Genomic DNA, 26185 nt, shown 5'->3' with positions numbered 1-26185 from the left:
TTTTAATATTAAAAATATTGAAATCTTAATCAATAGAAGCAATTATTGTAAGTATTAAATGAAAGTTAGATGCACTTTAGTAATAAATAGCCAAACTCGCAATTGAGCCATGGGACTTAGACACTAAAATACATGAAGATGTTCTTCATGTAATCATCGTTCTTAATATAGATATATAGTAAATTGCTCATTGGCTTATTTATTAATAAGTATTACATTATTTATAGATAAATTATTAAATTGGCTGAGTGGATCTGTGGAATCTGAGTGACTAAATACACCTTCCAAGAAAAGTAATTTTTGCTTATTGGTGGTTATATTTTTTTTCATGATTTTTTTTCTTAAGCTTTCTGAGATAAACATAGTGTATTAAAAAGTACTAAAAGTAGATTGAAAAATATATAGACTTTAAGAGGAACTTTTCATCTAAGACTTTAGACCTCAAAGAAGTGCAAAAACATACTGCCACATGATGAACACTTTAAAATGCCAGAGATGTGTGGAGTACATGGTTAGTGGAAGAAGTTATATATATATATATATATATATATATATATATATATATATATATAAAACTAATTCCACTCATATAAGTAAATACTGTGATTTCTGGGTTTTTTTTTTTTTGGGGGGGGGTTGTCATTCCCAGAAGTGTTCAGGGTTTACTCTTAGCTCTGCACTCAGGTATCACTCCTGGCAGGGTTCGAGGACCAGGCATTGACTTAGACCATCGTGTGCAAGGCATGTGGCCTACTTGCTGTACTATTGCCCTGACCCCAATATGGTTTATTGTTGTTTTACTCAACAGATATGGACCATAAAGTTGAGTTATTAGACCAAAGCAAAAAAAAAAAAAAAGTCAAAGCAAATGAATTAGAAAGTAGAAATAAGTTAAAAAGGTAGTAAATCAAGACTATACCCAAGTAATCATCAAACTCTCATAAACTGAAAACTGTAATGAATTAACTTTAGATATTTTGATTAAAGTGCATAATATTAATTTTATTAAAGTTGTTTTTTAAATCATCTTAATAGAATGAAAATAGTGTTTATGTATAACAATGTTTTTTATTCCTGTGAATAGGCTCGTATATTCAATGAAACACCCATTAATCCAAGAAGATGTTTGCATATTCTAACAAAGATTCTTTACTTACTGAACCAGGTAAATTATTTTGACTTTTCTTAGATTTGGGTCCTGGAGTACAAAGGCATAACGAACAGAAGAGTACTTGGTAGAAAATTTGATGATTGTTTTGTAAATATTCTTAATTTGAAAATCTGTGTTTAACAACTGTAGGAGGAGGATGTTAGAGGGCAGTGATACTTGGCCTAGTGGTGATGTACCTGGTCGTTTGGCGTTTGTGCCTGGTGATGTTTGGCGGGCTAGTTTTTAGAGGAAATCAAACTCAGGGACTCATCCAGGCCCATTATGTGCCCAACCCCTTTGAGCTAGCTCCCTGGCCCTGCAATCTAATATTTTTAAATATTTAAATTAATTATTGGATTACAGGGTTAAAGAATTTCAGGAGTTTAGTTTCACCCTTGCTATGATTATCTATTTAATTTTGGGTCACACCCAGCAGTACTTAGGGTTTACTCCTGGCTTTGCATTCAGGATTTACTCCTGGTGGGCACAGGGAACCATTTAGGATGCTGGGGATAGAAACCTGGTAAGGCAAGTGCCATCCTATTGCTCTGGACCTGAGTGTAGTAACTCTTACCACTAATATTCCAGAACTGTTCCACTGCTCAAAACACTCACTCTCATTCCTTCCCTGTCCCCTTTCTTCTTTGCTAATCACCATTTCATGAGCGTCAGAATTGCATTAGTAAAATAGGTAATTCAGCACTTTATTACTTAAAAAATGTGGTTCCCAGATTAGTACCATTTACACATCATTGGGAGCTTATTAAATGTAGTCTCAAGTTTCACTTTGAAAGCCACTGAATTGAAATCTTTGCCAAGACCCTCAAATAGTTTGTTAATCACTTCAGGTTTTTTTTTGTTTGTTTCTTTGGGGGGGGGCACATCTGGTGATGCTCAGGGGTTATTCCTGGCTATATGCTCAGAAATCACTCCTGGCTTGGGACTCCAGGGGATCAAACTGCAGTCTGTCCTAGGCAGGCAAGGTAGCCTTACCTCTTGCACCACCACTCTGGCCCCACCTTAAGGTTTTGATACAAAACATTCTTTTTTTTTTTTTGGTTTTGGCTTTTATGGGCCACACCCGTTTGATGCTCAGGGGTTACTCCTGGCTAAGTGCTCAGAAATTGCCCCTGGCTTGGGGGAACCATATGGGACGCCGGGGGATCGAACCGCGGTCCTGATCCTTGGCTAGCGCTTGCAAGGCAGACACCTTACCTCTAGCGCCACCTCGCCGGCCCCACAAAACATTCTTGAAGAGGCTTCAGCCCGGCTTTTAGAGTTCTGTTAGTGGCCCCCAAGCCTTACTTTTATATGACTAATCTAGTTCCTGCCCTTTTGGTTGTTTTTTATTGGCCATATTTTCTGAGGTTCCTAATAGTTCTGAACAGTTTAATATTTATTATTTTCCTATGATATATCAGGTTTTCTCTGGGCATTGAATTATTGGAATGTATACCATCTGCTCTCTGCTTGGAAACAGTATAATAATAACATTCCATTCTGATTAGAAACCTAACTTGATGTCATTTTTCTATGACCTTGTGAATCATACTTCTTCCATAAAATTAAATTGTTTTGGTAAGGATTAAGGCAATTCTAGAACTTTCATGGTTCTATACATATGTATAGTATATATGTATATATAACATATAATATAGTTCTAATATCATAGTGTATGATATTAAATTATTTTAACTGAGTAATAGGCAAAAACCATAAATAGAATTCCAGAAAATTAGCAGACAGAATGTTTGCCAAAATTTCTTCTTGATTACTAAAGGGCTGTTGTTGTTTTCAGGCATAAATAAAAATACTTACATCATTTTTGTTTTATAATTTGTTTTAAATTTTACATAGGGTGAATACTTTGGAACTATGGAAGCAACAGAAGCCTTCTTTGCAATGACTCGATTGTTTCAATCTAATGATGTAAGTCTTTTGTTTTATTCTTTCAGGCTGCTAAAATCTCCTTTCATTTATTTTCTTTAGGAACTTTAAATGTTCCAAATTGGGAAGGCTGCTTGAAATGTGTATAATTACATAGAAATTATTTTCATAAAATTCATAATGCTCATTGAAGGACACTTGAAAGAACAAAAGTGTATCATATAGAGCTGTACACTCACAGATCTACCAAGTGGTCACAAAAATGGCTCATTTGCAGTTTCTGGTGTGAAAAAAACTGGGCATATATAGAAGGCAGTGGACACAGCTGCTGTCTGTTTTTATCATGTTTCTGGCAAGCTTGGGTTACTCTTAGTGGGCAGAGCTAGCTTCTAAGAAGAGCTGGATGCAGAGTAGAAAGAGGACAAGAACAGGGAAAAAGAAGAGAGCACAATCTGGTTGCCAGTACCTCTGCATGTGTATCTCATTACCTTAGACCACCCTGCTGCTTTGCTTCTGCCTTCCAAATGTGGCACAGATTTCTCTTCTGGCCAGCTGCAGCTTGGAACCCTATAGGGAAGCCAGCCTTTGGCCTGAGATTTCCCAGATTCCTGTTAACATATATTGCCTAACTCGTAGAGTTTTCTGGATATGCGTGCATGTCTTTGTAGGTCTTATTTTGTGAGCCGACTCTCGAGCACCATCTGGGATTCTGAGTCTGGTTATATGCTTAGGTAATGAGAGGTTTCTAGAGAGATTCCTTGGGAACAGCAGCAATCCCTGGGAATTCAGCTGCCTCAGAGGAGTCCCATCTACCTTCTATAGGTACTAATTTCCTTAGACTGGCAGTGATGAACCACTTTGTTTTGTTTTTTTGGTTTTTGGTTTTTGGGTCACACCCGGCAGTGCTGGGGTTCCTCCTGGCTCTACGCTCAGAAATCACTCCTGGCAGGCTCGGGGACCATATGGGATGCTGGGATTCATACCACTGTCCTTCTGCATGCAAGGCAAACGCCCCACCTCCACGCTATTCTCTGGCCCCGATGATGAACCACTTTTATTTGCAAAGGTATAGGAAGGATTTTAGAGGTTCTCAATTTTTATCTGATTGTTTTCAGCTTCTCAGCTCCCACTTTAGTCAAGATGCTAACTTTTACTTAAGATATTGGATACAGGTGTGAATTATTACCTTTGCTTTCTGCCTCAACCACCTGCTTTTCAATGACCTCACCCTCATCTCTAGGTAACAAGACTTTTTTGTTAAGGCATTTAGATTTCTAGTACATTGCCCATTGACTTCACCTGTGAACTTAAAACTTTGAGCTTTTATATTCATTATCAATTTCTCTAGTGAACTTAGAAGCAACTAAGCAACTCACTTCCTGATTACCCCAAACTTTAGCTCCTACAACTTGTTGATTATACTTGCCTGAAGGTGATATTTGAAGTCTTTTGCCACCATATGCCATTGACTGCTAGTGTTCCTCTTTGCAGCAGAAGCAGGGTCCTTATTACATTCTATCAAGCCAGAGACATTATCTTAAATTTTAATCTATTAGATTCTGTTTTTTTTTTTTTTTTTTAATCCAGATTTAGAGTTCAGTCAGGGAAACAAAACCTCTGGGATTTTTTTTTTTTTTTTTTTGGTGGGGGGGCTACACTGGGCTGACCTCAGCACGCACTTCTGACTCTGAGCTCAGGGATCACTCCTGGTGGTGCTTAAGGGGATCTTATGGGCTGCTGGGGACTGAACCCAGGCCAGCTGTGTGTAAGGCAAGCACCCTAATTACTGTCCTATCTTTCCAGCTCAGAGCCTCCGGTTTGTATAGTAGTCTTTATTAGAGGAAATAGATGAGAAAGTTAGGAATGGTGCCACAGTGGGAGAATTGTAAAAATCACAGAAAGCCTTTGCTTCTCTCGGGTCTAAATATGTAGCCCAAATGTCTGGTCATGGCCCTAGGTGACTCTTGCCTGGGGTAGGCCTTTGGGAGGAAGAGCTAGGCCAAGAGCCAGGAAGATGAAGTGTAGGAAGAAACAGAATGAGGACAGGTTTGGAGTCTCTAGCACAGAAGAAAGAAAAGAATTAATATGATTTATAGGAAGTAAATTAGAGTTACATGGCATTATTGGGCAGGAAATTGATGGAGATGAATTTGCAATATTACTAGGTAGCAGGGTGAATGCATTGTTGCTTTTATTTTTCTAGCAGCATGCCTCAGATTAAGGCATGGGATACTTAGAGATTGGCTTTTATTAGAGCTGGAGTTTCGCCAGGAGAGTAAACTGAGAAAGAGGAAGTGCAAGGAAGTTGAGTAATCAACTAGGAAATCTGTTTGGTTAGGAGGCAAGTAACAACAGGAACTACCCAGGACAGTGCCATGTTAATAAATTAATGGATTGTAGGTTATGAAAGAGTCTGGTGGGTAGGGAGTGAAAGACTTGGGGGACCATGTGGGATGCTGGGAAATCAAACCCGGGTCTGTCCCAGTTGGCTGCGTCTAAGGCAAACACCTTGCTCACTTTACTATTGCTCCAGCCCCACTAAGCATTTATTAATGTTTATTCTTTGTTTCTTCTAAAATAATTGTCCATAAAACTAGAGTTAAAGAATCAAGCTCGAAAAGAAGGTAAGACTTGATAGAGATTAAGCAGGCAAGTTTAAAATTATATAATAAAATGATATATAGTACCAAATTTATATTTATATTAAATATAAATGAACCAAAAACTTAAAAACAAATTTGCTGCAAAACACAATGCATTTCCCAACAATTACATGATAACGAGTGTGATATTTAATTACAATGGATTGGTGTTAGAATTTATAACAGGGGCCAGACAGATATAGCACAGCAGTAGTAGGTCATTTGCCTTGCATACAGCTGACCCAGGATGGACAATGGTTCGACTTCCGGCATCCCATATCGTCCCCTGAGCCTGCCAGGAGCGATTTCTGAGTGCAGGGCCAGGAGTAACCTGTGAGCATTGCTGGGTGTAACCCAAAAGCAACAACAACAACAACAAAAATTTATAACAAAAGAATAACTAGGTAATTCAACATTTATTTTGTTATTAATATATATTGTTGTTCTGTTTCTAGACCTGATCGTACAAAGGGGCTAGTTTTACCCAGCTACCATAGAAATCTAGAAAATAAACCAAAATGTATTCCACAGTTGTTTTCAGATATTATATAACAGACATTCCAGGACTGTGATTTGAAGAAAAGGTAAAAACCAGGTGATCTTTTGCAAATTACGTGTCCTGGATCCAGGATGGCTGACTCTAACAAAACTTCACTATCTCTTAGAATTGAGAAAACTGGTGGCCCAGGGAAATACCAAGAAGGCTCTTGTTTGTAAGTTACTGTACTAGGCAGGAAAGAAGGTGGTGGTGGGAGAGAAAGAGATTTAGAACTGTTCCATTGATCTGCTGAGAGGTCCCTGGCATAATTAATTGTAAGAGGCCTGATCTTTGAATATAAAAAAGGCCACACTCACCAAAACACAAGATGAGAACAGTTCTTATTCCTAGAGTGTGCAAGACCATGTCATTTGCTATAATTCTCAAAAGTGTATCAGGGAACTCAGCAAGGGGAATATTGGATTATAATGACATTACATTAAAGCTTTAAAAGTCTTGAAAGCAAAAGATACGGAGACATTGTGACCTTATTCATGATCAGAGAAGACATATAAAAGAAAATAAAAACCCAGCACCTAACAACATAAACTTTGCAGTATTCATCATTTAATAAATTATCAGGTTTAGCAAAGAATTAGAAATTTTTTATGAAAATTTTTTTATAACCAGAGGAATAATGGATCAACAGAAGAACACAGAAATAACTATGATGGGATGAGTAGAAATGACATTCACAACTGTAATGAATATTTGTGTTCTCAAAAATATAGAATATATAGAAAAATATAATAAGAATGAGTAGCACATTGAAGATACCCAGGAAGTTTCAAATATATGTAGATAGGTATAAGTCTGTCTAGGGATATGCACCTCATGGGGTTAATATCAAATTAAGGTTAGATATTGCAGGAGAAAAAAACTAAGTAAACTTAAAGACAGCAATAAAAATTATTTAAAATAAAGCAGGGAGAGAAAAAAGTTAAAAAATTCAGCAGTGATATGTGGGATAATAGTTTGGAAGTTTTTTCATTGTTGATTTAGAGATTGCAACACAGATTAAAAAAAACAACATATGGCTGTCATAGTTTTAAAGTTTATGGTTTTGAAGTAGGTTATTCACCCTATGACCTCCAAAGTGCACATAACTACTACTGTCCTTTTGTCACTGCTTTGTTCCTCCCCACAATTATTACCCACTTTTTACCACTTCTTCATTGATTAATTAATTTTGTGATCCTAGGCCAAGATTTTGTCATTGTTCAATGCTGTCTTTTCCATTTTATCTCTTTATATTCCACAGTTAAGTGAGATCATTTGGTATTATTTCTCTCTTACTTTCTTTGCTTAACATGATACCCTTTTATTCCATCCACATTGTAGCAAATTGCATGATTTTATCTTTCATTATAGCTGCATAATATTCAATTGTATTTACATACTACATTTTTATCTATTCATTTGTTGTTACAATTTGGGCTTTTTCCCTCTTGGCTATTGTGCTAAGGAAGCACTATAGTGAATTTATTGTGCATATATTTTTTTCAAATTAGTGGTGTATGTGTAATTGGGGATTAGATGCCAAGAAATGGAATTTGAATTATATGAATATTCTGTTTTTTGGAACTATCTCCATTCCAATTTCCAGAGGCTAAATCAGATAACATTCTCACCAACAGTGGAAGAGGGTTTCTTTTCACTATATCCCCATCTTTTTGATATATTTCATTTTTACTGTGTGAGATGACATTTTATTGTTTTGATTTATATTTCTTTAAAAATTGTTATTTTAAAATTGTTTTAATCTAAACACCGTGTTTTACAAAGTTTCCCATAATAAGTTTATTTCTGGCATTCAGTATTCTCACTAACAGTGTAACATTCCTATTTATCCCCCTACTTATGTAACATTCCCTCCACCATTGTCTTTAGTTTCCCGCTCTCCCTCAAGACTGCCCCTTGGCAGGACTGAATAATTTACTTAATATTGCTTGTTAGAACTAAATGATAATAGAGTTCTTGAAAAAAAAAAAAGCTTCATTTAAAACAGTGTCTTAAAATTGTCACATCTCACAATGGGGGTCATTAAGTCATGTGTGAAGGTTTACTAAACTGTGTTGGTCAAGCATTTTGTTACTGGTTTAATTCATTGAATTTAGGTGGTTTCTGTGATAATTTCACATCTACTGGGATGTCATTATTGAAAAATACGGAGATGTTACATGGCTGCAAATGCTGTCATGTGTCCAGGACTTCAAGGACGTGTGAAGCTGAGGCGATATGAATGACACAGCAGTGTTAAAAAGGGACCAAGAAAGCTTAGGGCCCAACGAAGGCTCAAGGTCCAGGAATGCTCAGGGTCTGGGGGTCGGGTGGCGTGGGAAAGCCCAGGGTCCAGGGATACCCAGGGTCCGGGAGAGCCCTCTGCCTAATTAGAGACCACGAACATTCAGGCATGTAAACAGCAACATAAGTTTATTTCTCGAGAGCTCTGGGGTGTCACAGCAAGCCAGGAATTTGGTTTGCATTGAGACCCCAAGCATCCAAATTCACAAACATTAAGGAAGTTCATATGATAATGAGCACATAGGTCAAAGCATTTCATAGTTTTATACAATTTAAATCATCCAATGAATTTTTACAGAAAAAGTGCAATTTTCTGTCTATTCAGCCCCTTCATGACATCATTTACCCCCAACTCCTAGACCAATGGCATGTAGAGCTATGGGCTGGGCCTTTCAGGTGGTCTCCCAATCCACAGGGTGGAGGACCCATTCTTTTGACAACATAGTGACCGGAGTGATTAGGGGAAGGGAGCCTTGTTTATTATATCATACTTGAAGCAAGCCAGTGACAGAAGCGAGAATAGCATTAAACTAGATTTTATCATTATTCTATACCTATTGAGTCATCCGTGTGTTATTCTTTTTTTAGTGACTGTGTGCAATTATTCCTCCCTATCTTCAAGGGTCATCTGCCATTTCTCGGTGCCTCCTCCTTGCGGGGACCAAGCTGTCCCCATGTTGGAACGTAGGATGGTCAGTTTGGTTCCACCTACCTCCTGTCCCTCCAAAGTGTCTCTATGATGAAATGCAAGATGTCCTTGTATTGGAATGTCCTTATGGTTTACAGCCTGCATGGGAATGTTCTTATGCACCTTGAGCCTTCGTTGGGTCCTAGGCTTTCTTGGTCTTTTTAACGCTGCTATGTCACTTCATTGCCTCAGCTTCACAGGTCCTTGAAGTCCTGGACACGTGACACTATTTACAGTCATGTAACATTTCCATATTAAGGTTAGCCTGGTTCCCAGAATCAGCTGTTTCTTCAGGCCTAGTCTTTCTTACCTTAAAATTGCAGCCTCTGACTAAATTTCTAAAAGCAAACTAAAAACAGAAGCCAATAGCATGGTCACTTCTACTGCAATCACACCCATTACTAAGAAATCACCATTCCTATTAAAAACTACTTGAGAAACATTATAAAATTACCTAAGAACACACTATGTCAAAAATGTTCATTCCAACAAGCAGAGGCTATGGGTTGTGGGTATTGTTGCTTGGGCTTCAGGAAGTATGGAGGTGTGGAGGGAAGCTGCCTGCCCTGATTCTAAAAAGACTCTAGAGTTCTGAAACCAAAACTGTCATACCTGGAGTTTTTGATGGTTAGGTAGTTTTGATTTACATTTCTGATAGTAAATGATGAACAATTATTTTTTAATAATCCTGGTCATTTGTATATCTCAATTGAAGAAGTATCAGTCCATTTCCTCTCCCCTTTGTTTGATTGATATACTTGATTGACATACTCCTGCCTCTGTGCTCAGGGATCATTCCTGGAAGTGCTCAGGGATATGGGATCCTGGGGATTGAACTGGGTCAACTGCATGTAAAGCAAATGCCCTACTTGCTGTGTTATCGCTCTGGCCCCTGAACAAATATTTCTTCTACTTAGGAGGATGTCCTTTGTTTTTTTAACCCCAAGTTTCTTTTGCCATGCAAAAATTTAAAATTTGATGTATTCCATTTGTTTTTTTGATCATTTTGTTTTTTCTTTGTTTTTAAATTATATATAGTCCATTTGTTTTCTTTGTTTTTATTATCTTTACAGTGAGTTTAAATCATGGAGGGCATGCTGTGTTCTTTATCCTGGATTATTTTACTTATATTGTTCTTAATGTATTGCATGGATGATATATGCAATGTCTTAGTTGCTTTATTTAATTTAATTATTTAATTTAATCTTAGTTGCTTATTTTATATTTAAACCTTTTTTTAAATTTTTGGATCATATCCAATGGTGCTAAGGGTATACTCCTTGCTCTATTCTCTGGGATCACTCCTGGTAGGCTCAGGAGACCATATGGAGTGCTGGGAATCAAACCAGGGTCATCCAAATGCAAGACCAAATATCCTGCCTGTACTATCTCTCGGGACCCAATATTACTGTCTTTAATCCACTTTGCATTAATTTGTGATTGCTGTTAATTGTGGTTCCAGTTTTATTTCTTTGCATGTGGTTATCCAGTTTTATCAATACCATTTGTTGAGGAGGGTACATTTCATGTATGTAATCTTTATCAGAAATTGACTCTCCATAAGTCTGAGGGTGTATCTCAAGGATTCCAATTCCTTTCAATTGGACTTAAGAATCTGTCTTTATTCTATTACCATACAGTTTTCATTACTCTAGATTTATAATATAATTTGAAGTCAGGAAAGGCAGTACCTCTCATCTTCTCTTTTCTCAAAATTGCTTTAGCTGTTGAGGGAATTTATGATTCTGTACAAAGTTTAGTAGCTTATTCTAAATGTATTGGAATATTGATGGGGATGCTTTAGGATGGTCTTGTGTGTGTTTGTGTGTGTGTGTGTGTGTGTGTGTGTGTGCGTTTTAGGGGGGTGGATTGGCCATACCTGGCAGCATGAGAATGAGCTCAGGGCTCATTTTTGGTCCTATACACGTGAGTTACTCTTTCTGGGACTCAGAAGACCATATGTAGTACCTTGGACTGAATCTTGGTCAACTAAGTGCAAGGCAGGTATCTTAACTTCTGTACTATTCCTCTGTTCCAGTTTATGATGTTTTATGTAAAAGTCTTTCACATCTTTTATTCAGTTAATTTCTAGGTATTTGGTGTTTTGGGACACCATTAAAAATTGGGGGGTGGGGTTGCAAGAGGTGAGATAATGGGTAGGTTGCTTGCTTTGCATGTCACCAACCTGGGTTTGATCACTGGCACTCAGTATGGTCCCCAAACTCACCAGCAGTGATTATTGAATACCTGGTCAGGAGTAAGCCCTGAGCACTGCCAGGTGTGGCTCCCAAAACAACAAAAATAAAATTTTAGTTATACATACAATATTCTATTTAATGATGCACATTTAACATTCCAAAACCACCAACCCAGGGTTTCACATGTGTGAGCGATGTGCTCACTGAACCACTTTGCTGTCCTTTAAAGGAAGAACCACGTTAGGAAGCACTGTCTTGAAAGGTCTTTTTGTTTAGTCAAGCTGTTAATATTTTTAATTTATGAACAACCTATTGCCTTTTATAAATACCTTTTCAGCAAATCTTGAGAAGAATGTGTTACCTTACCATCAAAGAAATGGCTAATATCTCTGAGGACGTGATCATTGTCACCAGCAGGTAAGTGAATGTGCCATTCCTTAGAGGGTGTTCTTAGGTATTCAGAGGAATAATTATTGTTCTCTTTCTATTAAGTCTACTTATGGGCTGGAAGTAAGTTCATAAGCACTTTAAGGAATGTATCTGTAAAAACATTTATTTCTAGTGTAATATATCACAATTATTCTGTATTTGGGATTATGGTTGTTTTATCACTTGTTTAAGTTAATCTAGTTTTTGTACAACAAAATAAATGTTGGAGTATGCTATTTAATTTGCAGTTGAGTATACATACCCTGCTGATGGATTGGCAGGATCAACATCATTAAAATTGCAATACTTCCAAAAGCATTATACAGATTTAACGCGATTCCTCTAAAGATACCCATGACATTCTTCAAAGAAGTGGATCAAACACTTCTGAAATTCATTTGGAACAATAAACAACCTCGAATAGCTAAAGCACCCTTGGGAAAAGGAATATGGGAGGCATTACTTTCCCCAATGTTGAAACTATCTTACTTTGTACTTGGGAATGTAGAAATATCTCATTGCATTAGAAAAGGTCTGGCAGTTTCTTATAAACTTAAACACCTGATATTTGAGCAATAATTCTGCTAGTTATTTATCCAAGAAAATAAAAACTAAAAAAAAAAAGAAAAGAAAAGAAAAGAAAAATATCGCTATGATAAAGATTGTATAAGAATTTCAGAGCAGCTTTATTTGTGATAGCCCATACTGGGAACAACATTACAATATCCATCAACAGGAGACTAGAGAAATAAATTGAGGTCTGTCCTTATAGCAGACTACTGCTCAGCTGGAAAAGAAATCAAGTGTTGATTCAGAAAACACTTAAAAATTTCTAGAACCTTATGCTAGCACAAAATAAAATGGACACAAGGAATATGTTTTAGAAGATCCTGTTCATGTATATTAAGAACTAACTTATCTTTGGTTATAGAAAATAGAAATCCAATTGAGTTAGAAGAGATTGAATTGGAAGTGAGCCTCAGAGATTTTTTGAAGTGATAGAAACACTTGGCAATTTATTTTCAGTGAAGAGTATGTAGGTGATCACTTAAGCTATAAACTTTACTTTATATACATTACTACTCAGTTAAAAACAACAACAACAACAACAAAACAAAAAAAAAAACAAGGAGATGTAGGTACTTGACTTCTGAAAATCACTAAATTGACAACCAGATCATAATACTATTTACCTTTGTCTAGAAATTAAATCTCGTGAAAGTCTGCACTTAAAGATTGCTTAGTATTCTGGAATTTATTCCTAGGAAAAGGCAGGGGTGTAAGAGGAGATTGGGGGGGGGGTGAGGATGGAAGCAGGGGTGTGGTAATAGTAAGTGTTTAGTTTTAGTTTTATCTTTTTTGGGGGGGGGTTTGGGTCACACCCGGCAGTGCTCAGGGTTACTCCTGGCTCTACGCTCAGAAATCGCTCCTGGCAGGCTTGGGGGACCACATGGGCTATCTCACTGGCCCTAGTTTTATCTTAATCTCAGAAAATTGAATGCTGTCCTTTTTGGTCTTCAGAATTATACTCTTAAATTTCCTACTATTTCTAGTCTTCCTTTTATTCTGCTTCAGAATTGCCTACTTTCCTCTGCCTTTTTAATTATTGGGATTACTTGGGGTTAATATATATATTGTTGGCATTTTCTGAACTCATTGTATATGTTTCCTCCCTCTGCCTCCATTACCTTATTTCCTTTTTAATATAGGCCATACACTATTTATATATTGATTTTCCTGTTCTTGAAATTTGGTCTTTGTCTTCTCTGTTGTTCTTACAGCAATTGATTTTTGCCTCTATTCTAATATGTAATACATTGTATTATAATTATTTGTTTACATATATTTTGGTGGGGGAGCAGTTTGAACCAAACCTGGCATTGCTGAGTATTTACTCCTGTCTCTGTGCAGGAATTGCTCCGGTTTGAGGGGCCATACAGTGGCCAGGCTTCAAATCTTTTGGTTGCATGCTCAACAAGTGCCTTATCTGTCATCATCTTTTTGGCATCCTCTACATATTTTCTCTCTTGTGTACTGTTCTTTGAGATCAAGTGTCATGTCTCATATAGTTTTGTATCTATAATTCCTGGAAAAGTGTCTTATTTGATTATTTTAGACTCAACAAAAGTCTGTCATATGGATCAAACTATCCATTTTCTCTTTCTTGGGGGCTAATCTCATAAGTATTACTTATCTTTATTCCTGTTTGAAGAAAAGAACTATAAATAGGAAGAAATGGAGAATTGGGTATATTAGACAGAGAAACAGACTTAAGAGGATATATAGATAGATAAATATAAATATAGTTCAACTATGAAGGACTTTGCGATCACAATAGTTTCAATAAAATAAAATAAAAATAGATATAATTATAGATATATATATTTGAACAAATACAGAGATAAAAATACAGATACAGTTAGATAGATTTCCTCTGCAGTATTGGCTCAGTTAGTTTCACAAAGAAAGCGTAACGGTATGCTGTAAGCAATAGACACATTTAACATACAATGATTCATAAAATCGAAAGACAATAGAATAATGGAACAAATAAATGATAAAATAGAATTGAAAGCTAAAAACATTGAGCTGAGTGATAGTGCAGTGAGTGGGTAGCCATTAGCCTTGCATTTGGCTAGCCTGGAATAGATACTCAGCATCCCATTGGTCCCCTGAACAGTGGAAAAATCAGGTGTAATTCCTGAGTGCAGAGCTAGGAGTAATCCAGGAGCATTGTTGGGTGTAGTCCCAAAACAAAAAACAAACAAAAAAGCTAAAAACATTAAGTATCCATGTTCATCCATGTATAGGAAAATTTCATGAAACTATTAGTCTCACTTATCTATGGGTTTTAAGAAAAATAAAAGACAATGTTATAATAATGCCCAGAGATGTGGGTTGGAAGGACTGGCTCATGATATGAAGCTCACCACAAAGAGGGTTGAGTACAGTTATGGAAATAATACACTAACAACTACCATGACAATGTTAATGAGTGAGAAAAGTAAAATGCCTGTCACGAATACAGGCAGAGGATGGGGGAGGAGGGAGATAGAGGGGGTATTGGTTGTGGGAATGTTGCACTGGTGAAACAGGGTGTTCATTTTATGACTGAAATCCAACTATAGTCATGTTTGTAATCACGGTATTTAAATAAAGATATTAAAAAATTAAGTGTGAAAAGGGATGCTTTGTAATGATTAAAGACAACTTTGAGAATGAAAAGAACATCATTAATAATTTATGCAAGGACCAATAACCTTGAGGCAAAAATTGTAGGAGATAAATTAGAAACTTATTTAATAAGAGATTTTATTGACTTGCCTTCAGTATATGAGTTGGAGACAAATAAGATGGAAATAGACAATCTAAGCAAGAACTCTATAGAATAGTAAAGTAATTCAAATTAGAAATACTACTACACTTTTGATGGCAGTGCAGTAAAAAATTCATTATCAAAAATGAAAAGACTTTTCCATGGGGGGGGTCTTTTAATCTGTTAAACATTTCCTCAGCAAAAGAGGAAATGAAAAGTTAATTTGCAGAATTAAAAAAGAATGAATCACTACATAGTAAATGGTTTTCTTTTTTTCCTGTTTGTTTTTGTAGTTGTGCATTTGATTTTTGGTTTACACATAGTGGTGCTCAGGGCTTACTTACTCCTGGTTCTGTGCTCAGGAATCACTCCTGAGAAGGGGGTTAGGGGATGATTATATGGGGTGTCAGGGGTTGAATCGAACCCAGTTTGACTGCTTACAAGGCAAGTCCCCTACAAATGTATTTTCTCTCTGGCTCCCATAATTGATACGTTTGTGCATAGTAAATGCACATGGACTTAAAGCAGTGATCAGTGAAAAAAATCATATAATAAGAGCATACAGATGATAACTCAGAAAATTAGATAAACTAATTCAAAAGAAAGCTCAAGGCAGAGAATAATTAATATATGAAATAAAAGAAAAATGTTAAATAAGTCAATACTATATTTGTACAAATTAGCAATTAAGCTGATCAAGAAAGGAAATAGCACAAATAATACAAAATAAAAAATAACATGGAAGAAATAACTATTAAACAAGAAGGTGAAAAGTCCTAAGACTAATTTATAGATCTCTGTAAAAAATGTTAAGTCGGGGCCAGAGAGATAGCATGGAGGTAAGGCGTTTGCCTTTCATGCAGAAGGTTGGTGGTTCGAATCCTGGCATTCCATATGGTCCCCCGGGCCTGCCAGGAGTGATTTCTGAGTGTAGAGCCAGGAGTAACCCCTAAGCACTGCCGGGTGTGACCCAAAAACAAAAACAAAAAAAATTTTTTTAAGTCTAGTTGTAATTGGTAATTCCTAAGGAAATGCAGATTGCTGAAAAGGACCCTGTTTTTAAAAATGGACAAAAGTATGGGGCTGTAGAGGTAGTACAGGTGCTTGCTTTCCACACTTTCATAGCAGTTCAAATCCCTGCATTGCATGTAGTCCCCAGAGCATGCCATGAGCTGAGAGCCTGGAGTAAGCATGAATGTCCCCACAACAAACCAAGAATAAGCAACTGTTCACAATGGTTATCTCTAGATGAGTTACCTGAAAATTAGTTGAGACCTAATCTAAAGATACCATATTTTGGAAAATTTTCAATTAGAACTGTTGCATGAGTAGAATATATGTTGTGATTAAGGAAAGCAATTTTAGGATACGCAGCAGCTTTCTTGGTGTCCTGAAGGAAAGACTTGGAGTGGAAGGCTCTATTGATAGGGGCAAGAATGGAGTGAGAAGAAGTGAATTAGTTGTTTGTGGGTAATATAAATGATCAGAGAACCAAGAACAGAGGATAGAAGAATGATAAATTGAAGATATGGAATTTTGTAGTTCAAGCTCCATGCATTGGTCTGCTTTTAAAGCTTAAAATACCATTATCATTTTAAAAAAAATTTAGTTTTCTGTTTTGGGGCCACACCTGGCTCTGCACTCAGGAATTACTCCTGACAGGGCTTAGAATACTATACGAATGGGGTACAGGGAATCAAAGTCGGGTTTGCTGCATGCAAGGCAAATGTTCTACCCCATACTACTCTCTGGCCCCTGTATCTTATTATAATGTCAGTAATCAGTATCTAAAGTTATGTATGTATTTGTTGATCTGAAAACTAAGTAATATATTCTTAGAAATCTTCTACCCAATAATTTTTTATGACAAAAATATGACTCAATGAATGTCTATTGAATTTGTATACCTGCTTAAAAATAATTCTTGAGAGGCTGGAATTAGTTAGGGGCATTAGTTAGCAAGAGGGAGGACTTCACTGCATTTGTTCTCATGTTCATTCATTGGAATGTCTTAGTCTGACCAAGGACATGACTGGGAAAGAAGACGTGTACCGAGGCCCGGCCATCAGAGCTCTCTGCAGAATCACTGACGTAAGTTCTCTGTGTCTTACTGGGTATGTTGTTTATCTGCCGGTTCTATGTCAGTTTCTGTGAGTTCCTAACCTATCTTTGGGACCCTTTAGTGTAAGAGAAATGAGAGTAGCTGAAGCATTTTTAGTGTCAGGCTTTTTTCCTTTTTGATTATTTTTTTGTTGATACAAATTTAACATTTTTTATTTTTGACCTCATGGACTTCCTTCATAGACAGGTTGCACTGCAGGTTGCTGCATTCTAACATAGCTTTAAGAGCTTCATTGCAGGATATTAGACTTCTCAGATTTTGAGGTAAAAATTGCATCCAGATACCCACACATGAAATAGAGCACCTTTGTGAGACTAAGCAGCAAGATTTTTCAGCTACTTGCTGCCACAGCCCATTGTTTATTTTACCTGCTCCAGCCCCCTTCTGCTTCCCAGTTTCATTAGTTAAGAGAAAATCGGTTTGGTTGTCTGCTAACCCTCCCAGCAGTACTCAGCCATTTGATCTGAAGGCTATTCAGACCATGCAGTGCTAGGGATTACCTGGGTAACCCCTGTTGTGCTGAGGTTTTCCAGGGCTGCATCTGGCTGCTCTGGGTACCATGTGTTGCCAGGGAATTGAACTTCCATCGAACCTCTGTCCTATCTCCCTGGTCCATGAGACAGGCTTCTAACTTTAATCAGTCTGTGGAATCTGGAGAGATGAGGTTAGATGGTATAGTGGTCTTCAGCCTTTTCATACTTGAAACAGCACTGGTCCTACACATGGGTCCACACAGCAGCAGCTTCTAATCCAGGTAGAAGGCTAGTGGTTTACAACTTGTCTCCACCTGTGGACTGGTGGTTGAAGAATGCTGATTTAGTATGCTGGGCTGTCTCTTTCTATAGAAGATTAAAATAAACACGCTGGGCATTGCCAATGAGTTGAGTTATATTTTAGCTGCATCCATGCTTGGGTGTATATATATATATATATAGTGTGTGTGTGTATACACACACATATGTATACATAATTATAACCTCCAATTTTTTTCATTTGATTGTTAATTCATTTGGCTGACTTTATTTTCACTTAGCAAACAAATAAAACAAGAACTATTAAGTAAATTATTTGTATCTGCCAAAGCATGCTCAGGGGAGGGTGGGAAATAGGACAATGATCGAGGGAATGTTACAATGGTGGTAGGATTAGTGTTGGAACATTGAATTCCAGAAGAAAACTATATTATGAGCAACTTTATAAACCACAGTGTTTGTTTTTTTTTAGGGTTAAGTTCACTTTATCTTTGTTTTCATTTATTCCTTTTTTTAAAATTTTTATTTTGATCATAATGGCTTACATATCTTTCACAGTAGTATTTTAGGTACATATTAACATTGAATCAGGGAAATACTTATCACCAAATATTTCCAATTTTAATAGCCGAGCAGAACCTAATGGTAACTTTGGATGTTGCAGTGGCAATGGCATTGTTGTAATTTTTTTGCTCTTCAGCTCTCTTTATTGTGTGTTTTTTTTTTTTGAACACTAGATAGGTAGTATGAGATTTGATGGTGCCGGGTTAGCAACAAAACTCTTATTGATCTCAATATGTTTACCTGTTTGTCTCTGATACCACCTTCCCAGGCTTAGCTTCTTCCAGTTCAAAATAAAAAGTAACTTTGTTTTCAGAGAAAGTTTTACAGAGAACTGAATATTATAATTATTTTTTCACATATAATTTTCTCACATGTTTTTCACATATAATTTATTTTTTATATTTCACATATAATTTATCCTGTATTTAACAAGAGCAGAGATCGAGATGCCATTTGCTTTGTAAGAATTTCTTGGAAACATTAAATATATACCCTTGCAGGAGGCAAAGTCAGGGTGATCCTTGAGTGCAAAGTCAGTAGTAAGCCTTGAACATTGGGGGGTATGACCCAAACAACTAAAACAAAACAAACAAAAAAAGATTCCTCTAGGGCAGGGCCACAAAATGTTGTATGGAGGGCCGTTTGCGACACATGGGCCACGAGTTTGAGACCCCTGCTTTAAAATGAGATACCTTTAAAGTTTCAAAAACTGTTCCTGGAGTCGAGGCTAGTACAGAACTTGGTGTGTGCTTCTGCCATGTATCTACTTTCAATTCATCATCTATTACCCAGTGCAGCCCTGGAATACCCCCACCACTACTGGTGGTGGCCCTGGAGCACCCCAGGTGTTTTATCTGAGTATTCCCAGCACCATATTACATTGAACCACCAGTCCTGTTGATTGAGGATTACATGCGGACCCTCCAGGCCTCCTGAACACTTCTTGGGAAGCCTTCCAGTTCCCCAATACATTCCCATTTAGTAATATCTTTTATATTATAACATAGAATATTTGACTTCTACTTGTATTTTTCTCCAAATCTTTGAGATCATTAATTTTACTATGGAATTCTTTTTTACAAAACCACTCACACATTCCTCCTTAAACGTTCCACTAAATTTTCTGAGTTTTGTCCTCTGGGATCTTATTATTTTGGTACTTGTTTTAATATATTCTAAATGTTTTTGCAATAGCAAATATGAGGGTTGGGTTATTTTGGGGAGGGATTCATAATTTTGAAGTAATAGTTATGTATAAAATATGTTTTGCTTTAACACCTTTTTTCTTCATGACTGTTATTAGGGAACAATGCTGCAAGCCATTGAGAGGTACATGAAACAGGCCATTGTGGATAAAGTCTCCAGTGTTTCCAGTTCAGCACTAGTTTCTTCCTTAGTAAGTGAAAGAGCAGCTCCCTGGCCCTTAAGCATGGTACAGTAGTTTATAGACAGAAGAGTTTAAGTATCACTATAATTCTTTGCACATTTAAAACATTAAAAAAAAAAGATGTATTTGTCTTTTTGCTTTATCTTTTTTTGGGGGGGAGGGGGGCCAGACCCGGTGGTGCACAGGGGCTACTCCTGGTTCTACGTTCAGAAACCGCTCCTGGCAGATTCGGGGACCATATGGGATGCTGGGATTCGAACCATGGTCTTTCTGCATGCAAGGCAAATACCCTACCTCCATGCTATCTCTCCGGCCCCCTTTTTGCTTTATCTAAGAGTATTTTATCTGCAAGAGTATTAAGCAGTTAAAATGGGTTGTTAAAAACATGAACTTCTCAACTGTTTGAAAGCAATTTGGTTTCAGGATGATACAGTGCACAAATAATATTGAGGGGAGGGCCTAAAAGGGATCTGTGAGGATAAGGAAGAAACTGGTAGATCCTTGTCTTTGACTATTTCTCATGTCTGACCTACACTTCTACCTTTTTTCTATCTACCTTTCATTGGTTCCCCACACCTACAGTGTCTTTCATTCTGAAATCTCCTATTCTACTTCCAAGTTTCCTCCCAGAAAGTGTTTTGTTTCAGTAACATATTCTTTCTTTTTTGATCATAAAAATAAAATGTATTCATTTTAACCTGTCAAATTGATTTTGATTAAACTAGATGAGTAATGTGTGAATGGGTTAGATAATCAGAATTATAATAATTTTTAGGTTCTAAAATATAATTGTTAAGTTTTTCCAGTAGAAATAAAAAATCACCTACTAGGACCTGGGAGATGGTTCATAAGGCTGGATACCATGCATGAGGGAAACATAATTCAATTCCTGGCACTATATTGTACACTGAATACCTCCAGATAGGCCTTTGTCCCTCCCAGCTCCAAGCCAGGAGTAACTCTGAGCACTACAGGGGATGGCCTCCAGGAAAAAAAAAAAAGCAAGATTTATAGCAGAAAATACATGGATTTTTTTTCTGCCAAGTGAGTTTCTTGGATATAAAACCTATAATGTGAATACTACATAAATACTATTCTGTTAAAATTCTTTCATTTTGGTTTTCCTTTCCTATTACTTCCTTTATACCCCTTCCTGTCTGCATTCACTTTTATAAAGGGGGCTTGAAAAATATCTGTTTAGTAATATCCCAGGAAAACAAACTCATATGTCTAAACTTTTAATGAAATCCATGGATCTTATGGATATTTTTGTCCTTCATGTCTCCTATTATATAGCACATGATGAAGATAAGCTATGATGTGGTTAAGCGGTGGGTCAATGAAGCCCAAGAAGCTGCTTCAAGTGATAATATTATGGTCCAGGTACTGTCATTAAATCACATTAGCTATGTCTCTTGATATGTTTTCTTTAAATCAACCTCTTAGGTGCATTTTTATTGTTTCCCCAGATAAACATTTGTCAGGGAAAATTCTCAGGCATATAATAACTCATATAATGCCTCATTAGTGCCTAACCTGAAGCAAAACATTCCTGCCCATTGGTGTAGAATAGGCTAATAGAACTGTGTGGACATTTCAAGAATGTTCAAAAAAATATCTCCTATTCATTGGTAGTTTGAGAAGCTCATTCTGAAGGTTTTTCATAATACACTCAATCCATTATTTGAATTTGTGGAGAAAAATGTTCAATTTAGTTTTCAGGCCTTGATTTCAGTAGGCTTTATAGAATAGTGAGAGTTAGTTTTTGGTGATGCCTCAAAACCTTTCTATTGCAGAGATTCCTTTTCATTTGCATTAGTTTCTTTTTTTCTTTTCTTTTCTTTTTTTTTGCCTTTTTTTATTGCACATCAGTTTGTTTCTTATTAAAAGGAATAAGGTTAAGTTTTGTAACTAGAAATCTTGTGTGAGGTGCCCTGTTGGTGTTTGAGAGAGCTTTAGTTTCTGCCCTCTCAGTGTTTACAGCTATTCATATTAATTGTTCTAAGAAACAGAGTAGTCATTTTTCCCTTGAGAAATAATCTCACTCTTGTAACTCTGATCATTGAATTTTATGCAAAGTGCCATGACAGTTCTATTCCTGGAAGCCTGTGTTAGGAGATGAATACTTTTAACTCTGAACATGGTCATGGTTGACACTGGGGAGATCTCTATCATGGAAAGCTTGGAACTGAAAACATTTGTACTAAGTCTGATGTGATGCTGAACCTTCTAGAGCTATCTTCAGATGGTGTGTCACCTTTTTATACTAGTCTGCTATAAATTTATAATTTGGGGGAGTAAATGGGAAAAATCTAACCCTTTCAGTCTTGCCTATGTTTGATTGGTAAGTAAAGAATACTCATTGGTATCCTTTTTTTGTTTGTTGGTTGGATTTAGTTTTGGGATCACAACAGTGGTGTTCATGAGTTGTTCCCTGGCCCTGCACTCAGAAGACTATCTGGGACATTAGGATCGAACTTGGGGTTGGTTGCATGCAAGACAAGTGCCCTCTACCCATTGGACTTTGGCCCTATTGGTATACTCTTGTCTTGAATATCTATCTCTTTATGGGAAGTCTTGTTCCATGTGGTTTTATTCTTTTTCTACTTAGCTTTCTGATATGTAACAATCTTTTTTCTTGTTCTTTAGTACCATGCATTGGGAGTCCTGTATCACCTTAAACGGAACGATCGCCTTGCTGTTTCTAAGATGTTGAATAAATTTACTAAATCCGGTCTCAAATCACAGTTTGCTTATTGCATGCTGATCCGAATTGCTAGTCTCTTACTAAAAGAAAACGAAGAGGGGTAAGTGTTATTACCAAACCTCAATATTTTTCCTCTTGTTGGTTAATAAGCCTCAGAATTAATTTTATTTGTGAATTAATTTGGGGATGGTCACATGCAGCAGTGCTCAGGACTTACTCCTGGCTTTGTGTTCAGCCTGGGAGCCCTTCCAAGATTTTCAGACAACCAGGCAAGATTGTGTTTGGGGTCTCCTGGCTTGCACCCAGTGATGCTCAGGGACCAGATGGTGCCAGGGAGAATACATAATGGCTGTACTCTCTCCTCACCCCTTTGGTGAATAGTTTTTGAACAGTGTTGACTGGATGGGTTTGATAGTTTCCAAATTGAAAAAAATAGATCTCAAGTAACCCTACTTTATAGGGTTACTTAGAATCTTTATTTTTTAGCATTAATGTTTGCTTTTGTAAATGTACTTACTAGATTTATAATATACTTTTTAGTGATACAGTAATAATTATTGAATAAAATACTTAATAGATCATGAAGTATACAATATATAATATTTAATATTAATGTTAATTATTATGTAATATGACTATTATGTAATTATGATATATAATTATAATACACTATACCTCATATAGTGTACTAATATATAATAAATGATCATAATATATGTTATAACATAACATAACATAACATAACATAACATAACATAACATAACATAACAACATAACATAACATATTTACTGGATAAAAGGTTTGGAACCTAGCTTGAGACAGGAAGAGTGATGAAAATTTAGGGTGGAAATCCTGGAAAGTAGCAAACCATAAATGTGCAAGCCCCTCTGACCTTTCTTTGCCACTGTAGATCTTCTTTACAGATATATATTAAATTTTATTAAGGACCATATATTATATAGTGCTCATAATACACTTATTCAAAGACCAATTCCACCACCAATGCGAAACTCCCTATACCATTGTCCCCACACTCCCACCCATTCCCAAGCAAACCCCCTTGGGAAGCATAAAATAATTCTTTTTATATTGCTTGTTTATAGGTAGTGAAAATGCAATAATTATTTTTTAAAAGGACAATAATAAGGGGCTGGAGCAGTGGTGTGGAGCGGTAAGGCTTACTGGCGCTAGCCTAGGACGGACTGCGATTCGATCCCCCGGCATCCCATATGGTCCCCCAAGCCAGGAGCAATTTCTGAGCGCATAACCTGGAGTAACTCCTGAGCGATGTGTGTGGCTGAAACCCCCCCCAAAAAAGGACAGTAATAAGAAAATTTGTGAAAATTGTGTGTTGAAGACAGGCAGGGCGTGGGGGTGGAGGGAGATGGCAGACATTAGTGGTAGGAATGTTGCACTGGTGAAGGGAAGTGTATTTTTTTTTTTTCGGTTTTTGGGTCACACCCGGCAGTACTCAGGGGTTACTTCTGGCTCTACGCTCAGAAATCGCTCCTGGCAGGCTTGGGGGACCATATGGGATGCCGGGACTCTAACCGTTGTCCTTCTGCATGCAAGGCAAATGCCCTACCTTCATGCTATCTCCCTGGCCCCAGGAGTGCATTTTTTTATGACTTAAACCCAACTACAAACATGTTTTAACCATTGTGCTTAAATAAATATATTAATTAAAAAAAACAACAACAACTTAAAAGTTAATGTATTGTAATCAGTTATTAAGTCATTGTCAGACTGCTTGCTAAGTGATTTGTTGCTTGTTGTTATTTATTTTGTTTCTCAACATTAGGTTGCTTTAAATTCGTGTTGTCTGAATTGGTGTATTCCTACTGGGATGATAGTATTGAAAAAACTTTGGAGTTTTCATGCAATACATGAATTTTACGATCTGTGGTTGATATTGTGGCTTTTTGTGGGGTATGATTTTAGCTACCAGGACTTCTGGAAATATGAGAAGGGAAGAGGTACTTACTCTAAAATACTCCTAGAGATGTCAGCCCAAATACTGGCCTACCTGGAGTTTTGGTTGGTTTGGCATCCCTGTGGAGCTCCGTGGTTGAGTGGTGGTGAAGCTCTGGGCTATTGTCAAAGTGGAAATTGTTGGTAGTAGGTATAGCTGACATGGCTTTGGCAAGGCGGGGACTTGGCTCACCCCTCTCTTTCTGAGATTGCCATTTGCAGCTGTACAGCCAATGTACCCATGATTTTTCAGTTTAGGATACAGCTTATTGGAAAGTAGAGTAAATCTATGGAGCTGGCTGAATACAGACATGATGACTACATTTGCAGGGACATGTTTTCAGCTGCCTTCTGGAAGTACAAGAAGGCAGGGAGAGGGTGCCTGTACTCACTTCAAAAAAGTTCTGGAGTTGTCAGCACAAATATCAACATACCTGGAGTTTTGGTTGATTTGACATATCTGGAGAGCTCTGTGGCTAAGCAGTGAAGTTGGACCATTGTTAAAGTGGCAGTTGTGGGTGAATGGTGCAGCTTGCATGACTTTGGCAAGCTGGGGATTTAGCTTACCCTCTTCTCTCGAGATTGCTGCTTTCAACTGCAAAGCTGGTATATCTGTGATTTTTCATGACTTGGTATATATTTCTTGAGAATAGTCAGTTGACGATCTTAAATTAGGTCACGTTCCTGATGGGGTTGCATAACTAAACATGGGTGTTAATCAAAAAAAATTTTTTGCAGTGATAAAGATTTCTGAATGCATAAAATTAAAATTTATTAAATTAATATTAACCCCAAGATTAATTCAAAATTAAATGTGCAATGAATCCAACATGTTTCCAGCAGTGTTCATCCGTGTTGGGTGAAGTGGGATTGTGAATGAAAGAAGTTTATAAGCTCTGTCTGTTGCCTTGTTTATAGCCAGCCCATGTTGTTCTGTGACATGTAATGTTATCTATTCCCAGGCTCAATGATTGTATATACATCACTGGGACCATTCTGCCTACTCCAACTACACTAACCAGAGAGGATATTTGCTAGATAGATACAATAGCATATTAGAGAGGACTGACAAAGTGTAAGATTCTATTTGAAAACAGTAATAAACAGTAGATCTTCTGAAAACAGATGGAAAAAAAAAGTCTCAGAATTGTGGGATAAATATAACTTCTAGCACTTGAAATGTGGTTGAAATTCCATAGGAAGACATGAGATGAAGCTTAAAAAAGATAGAAAAACTAACTTTTTCCAGCATGTATTTATTCTCAGATTCAATCAATAGAAAATTGATCTAGCAGTAAAAAGTGAATGCAATAGAATAAATGTTGTAAAACAGAAAAAGCAATGCTTTATGTATGTAAAAAGAACAGTTAATGGCATTTCAGTGGCAGTTGAGATTTAAAAAATTTAAAAATAGCAATACAAGGAGTATTATTATTCTGACAAGAAAAGCTCCTTCAAAGTTAAATACTTAGCAGCGAGCTCTTTTTTTCTTAGTTCTGGTTTTTGGGCCACACCTGGCAGCACTCGG

The 26185-nt window shown here is 36.9% G+C and overlaps 1 protein-coding gene across 1 annotated transcript in view; it reads left to right on the top strand.

The window, feature by feature from the left end:
- Nucleotides 1–26185, top strand: part of COPG2 (COPI coat complex subunit gamma 2) — a 103847-nt gene that overhangs the window by 2817 nt on the left and 74845 nt on the right. The window contains exons 3-9 of the mRNA XM_049774318.1: nucleotides 1085–1165; nucleotides 3008–3079; nucleotides 11745–11824; nucleotides 17168–17243; nucleotides 19894–19986; nucleotides 21274–21360; nucleotides 22627–22784. Of these exons, the coding sequence (XP_049630275.1) occupies nucleotides 1085–1165; nucleotides 3008–3079; nucleotides 11745–11824; nucleotides 17168–17243; nucleotides 19894–19986; nucleotides 21274–21360; nucleotides 22627–22784 (647 nt within the window). The remainder of the gene's footprint in view (nucleotides 1–1084; nucleotides 1166–3007; nucleotides 3080–11744; nucleotides 11825–17167; nucleotides 17244–19893; nucleotides 19987–21273; nucleotides 21361–22626; nucleotides 22785–26185) is intronic.

The sequence above is a fragment of the Suncus etruscus genome, chromosome 1, assembly GCF_024139225.1.
Source record: "Suncus etruscus isolate mSunEtr1 chromosome 1, mSunEtr1.pri.cur, whole genome shotgun sequence".
Taxonomy (NCBI): domain Eukaryota; kingdom Metazoa; phylum Chordata; class Mammalia; order Eulipotyphla; family Soricidae; genus Suncus; species Suncus etruscus.
This window is presented reverse-complemented; position numbering and strand designations above follow the sequence as displayed.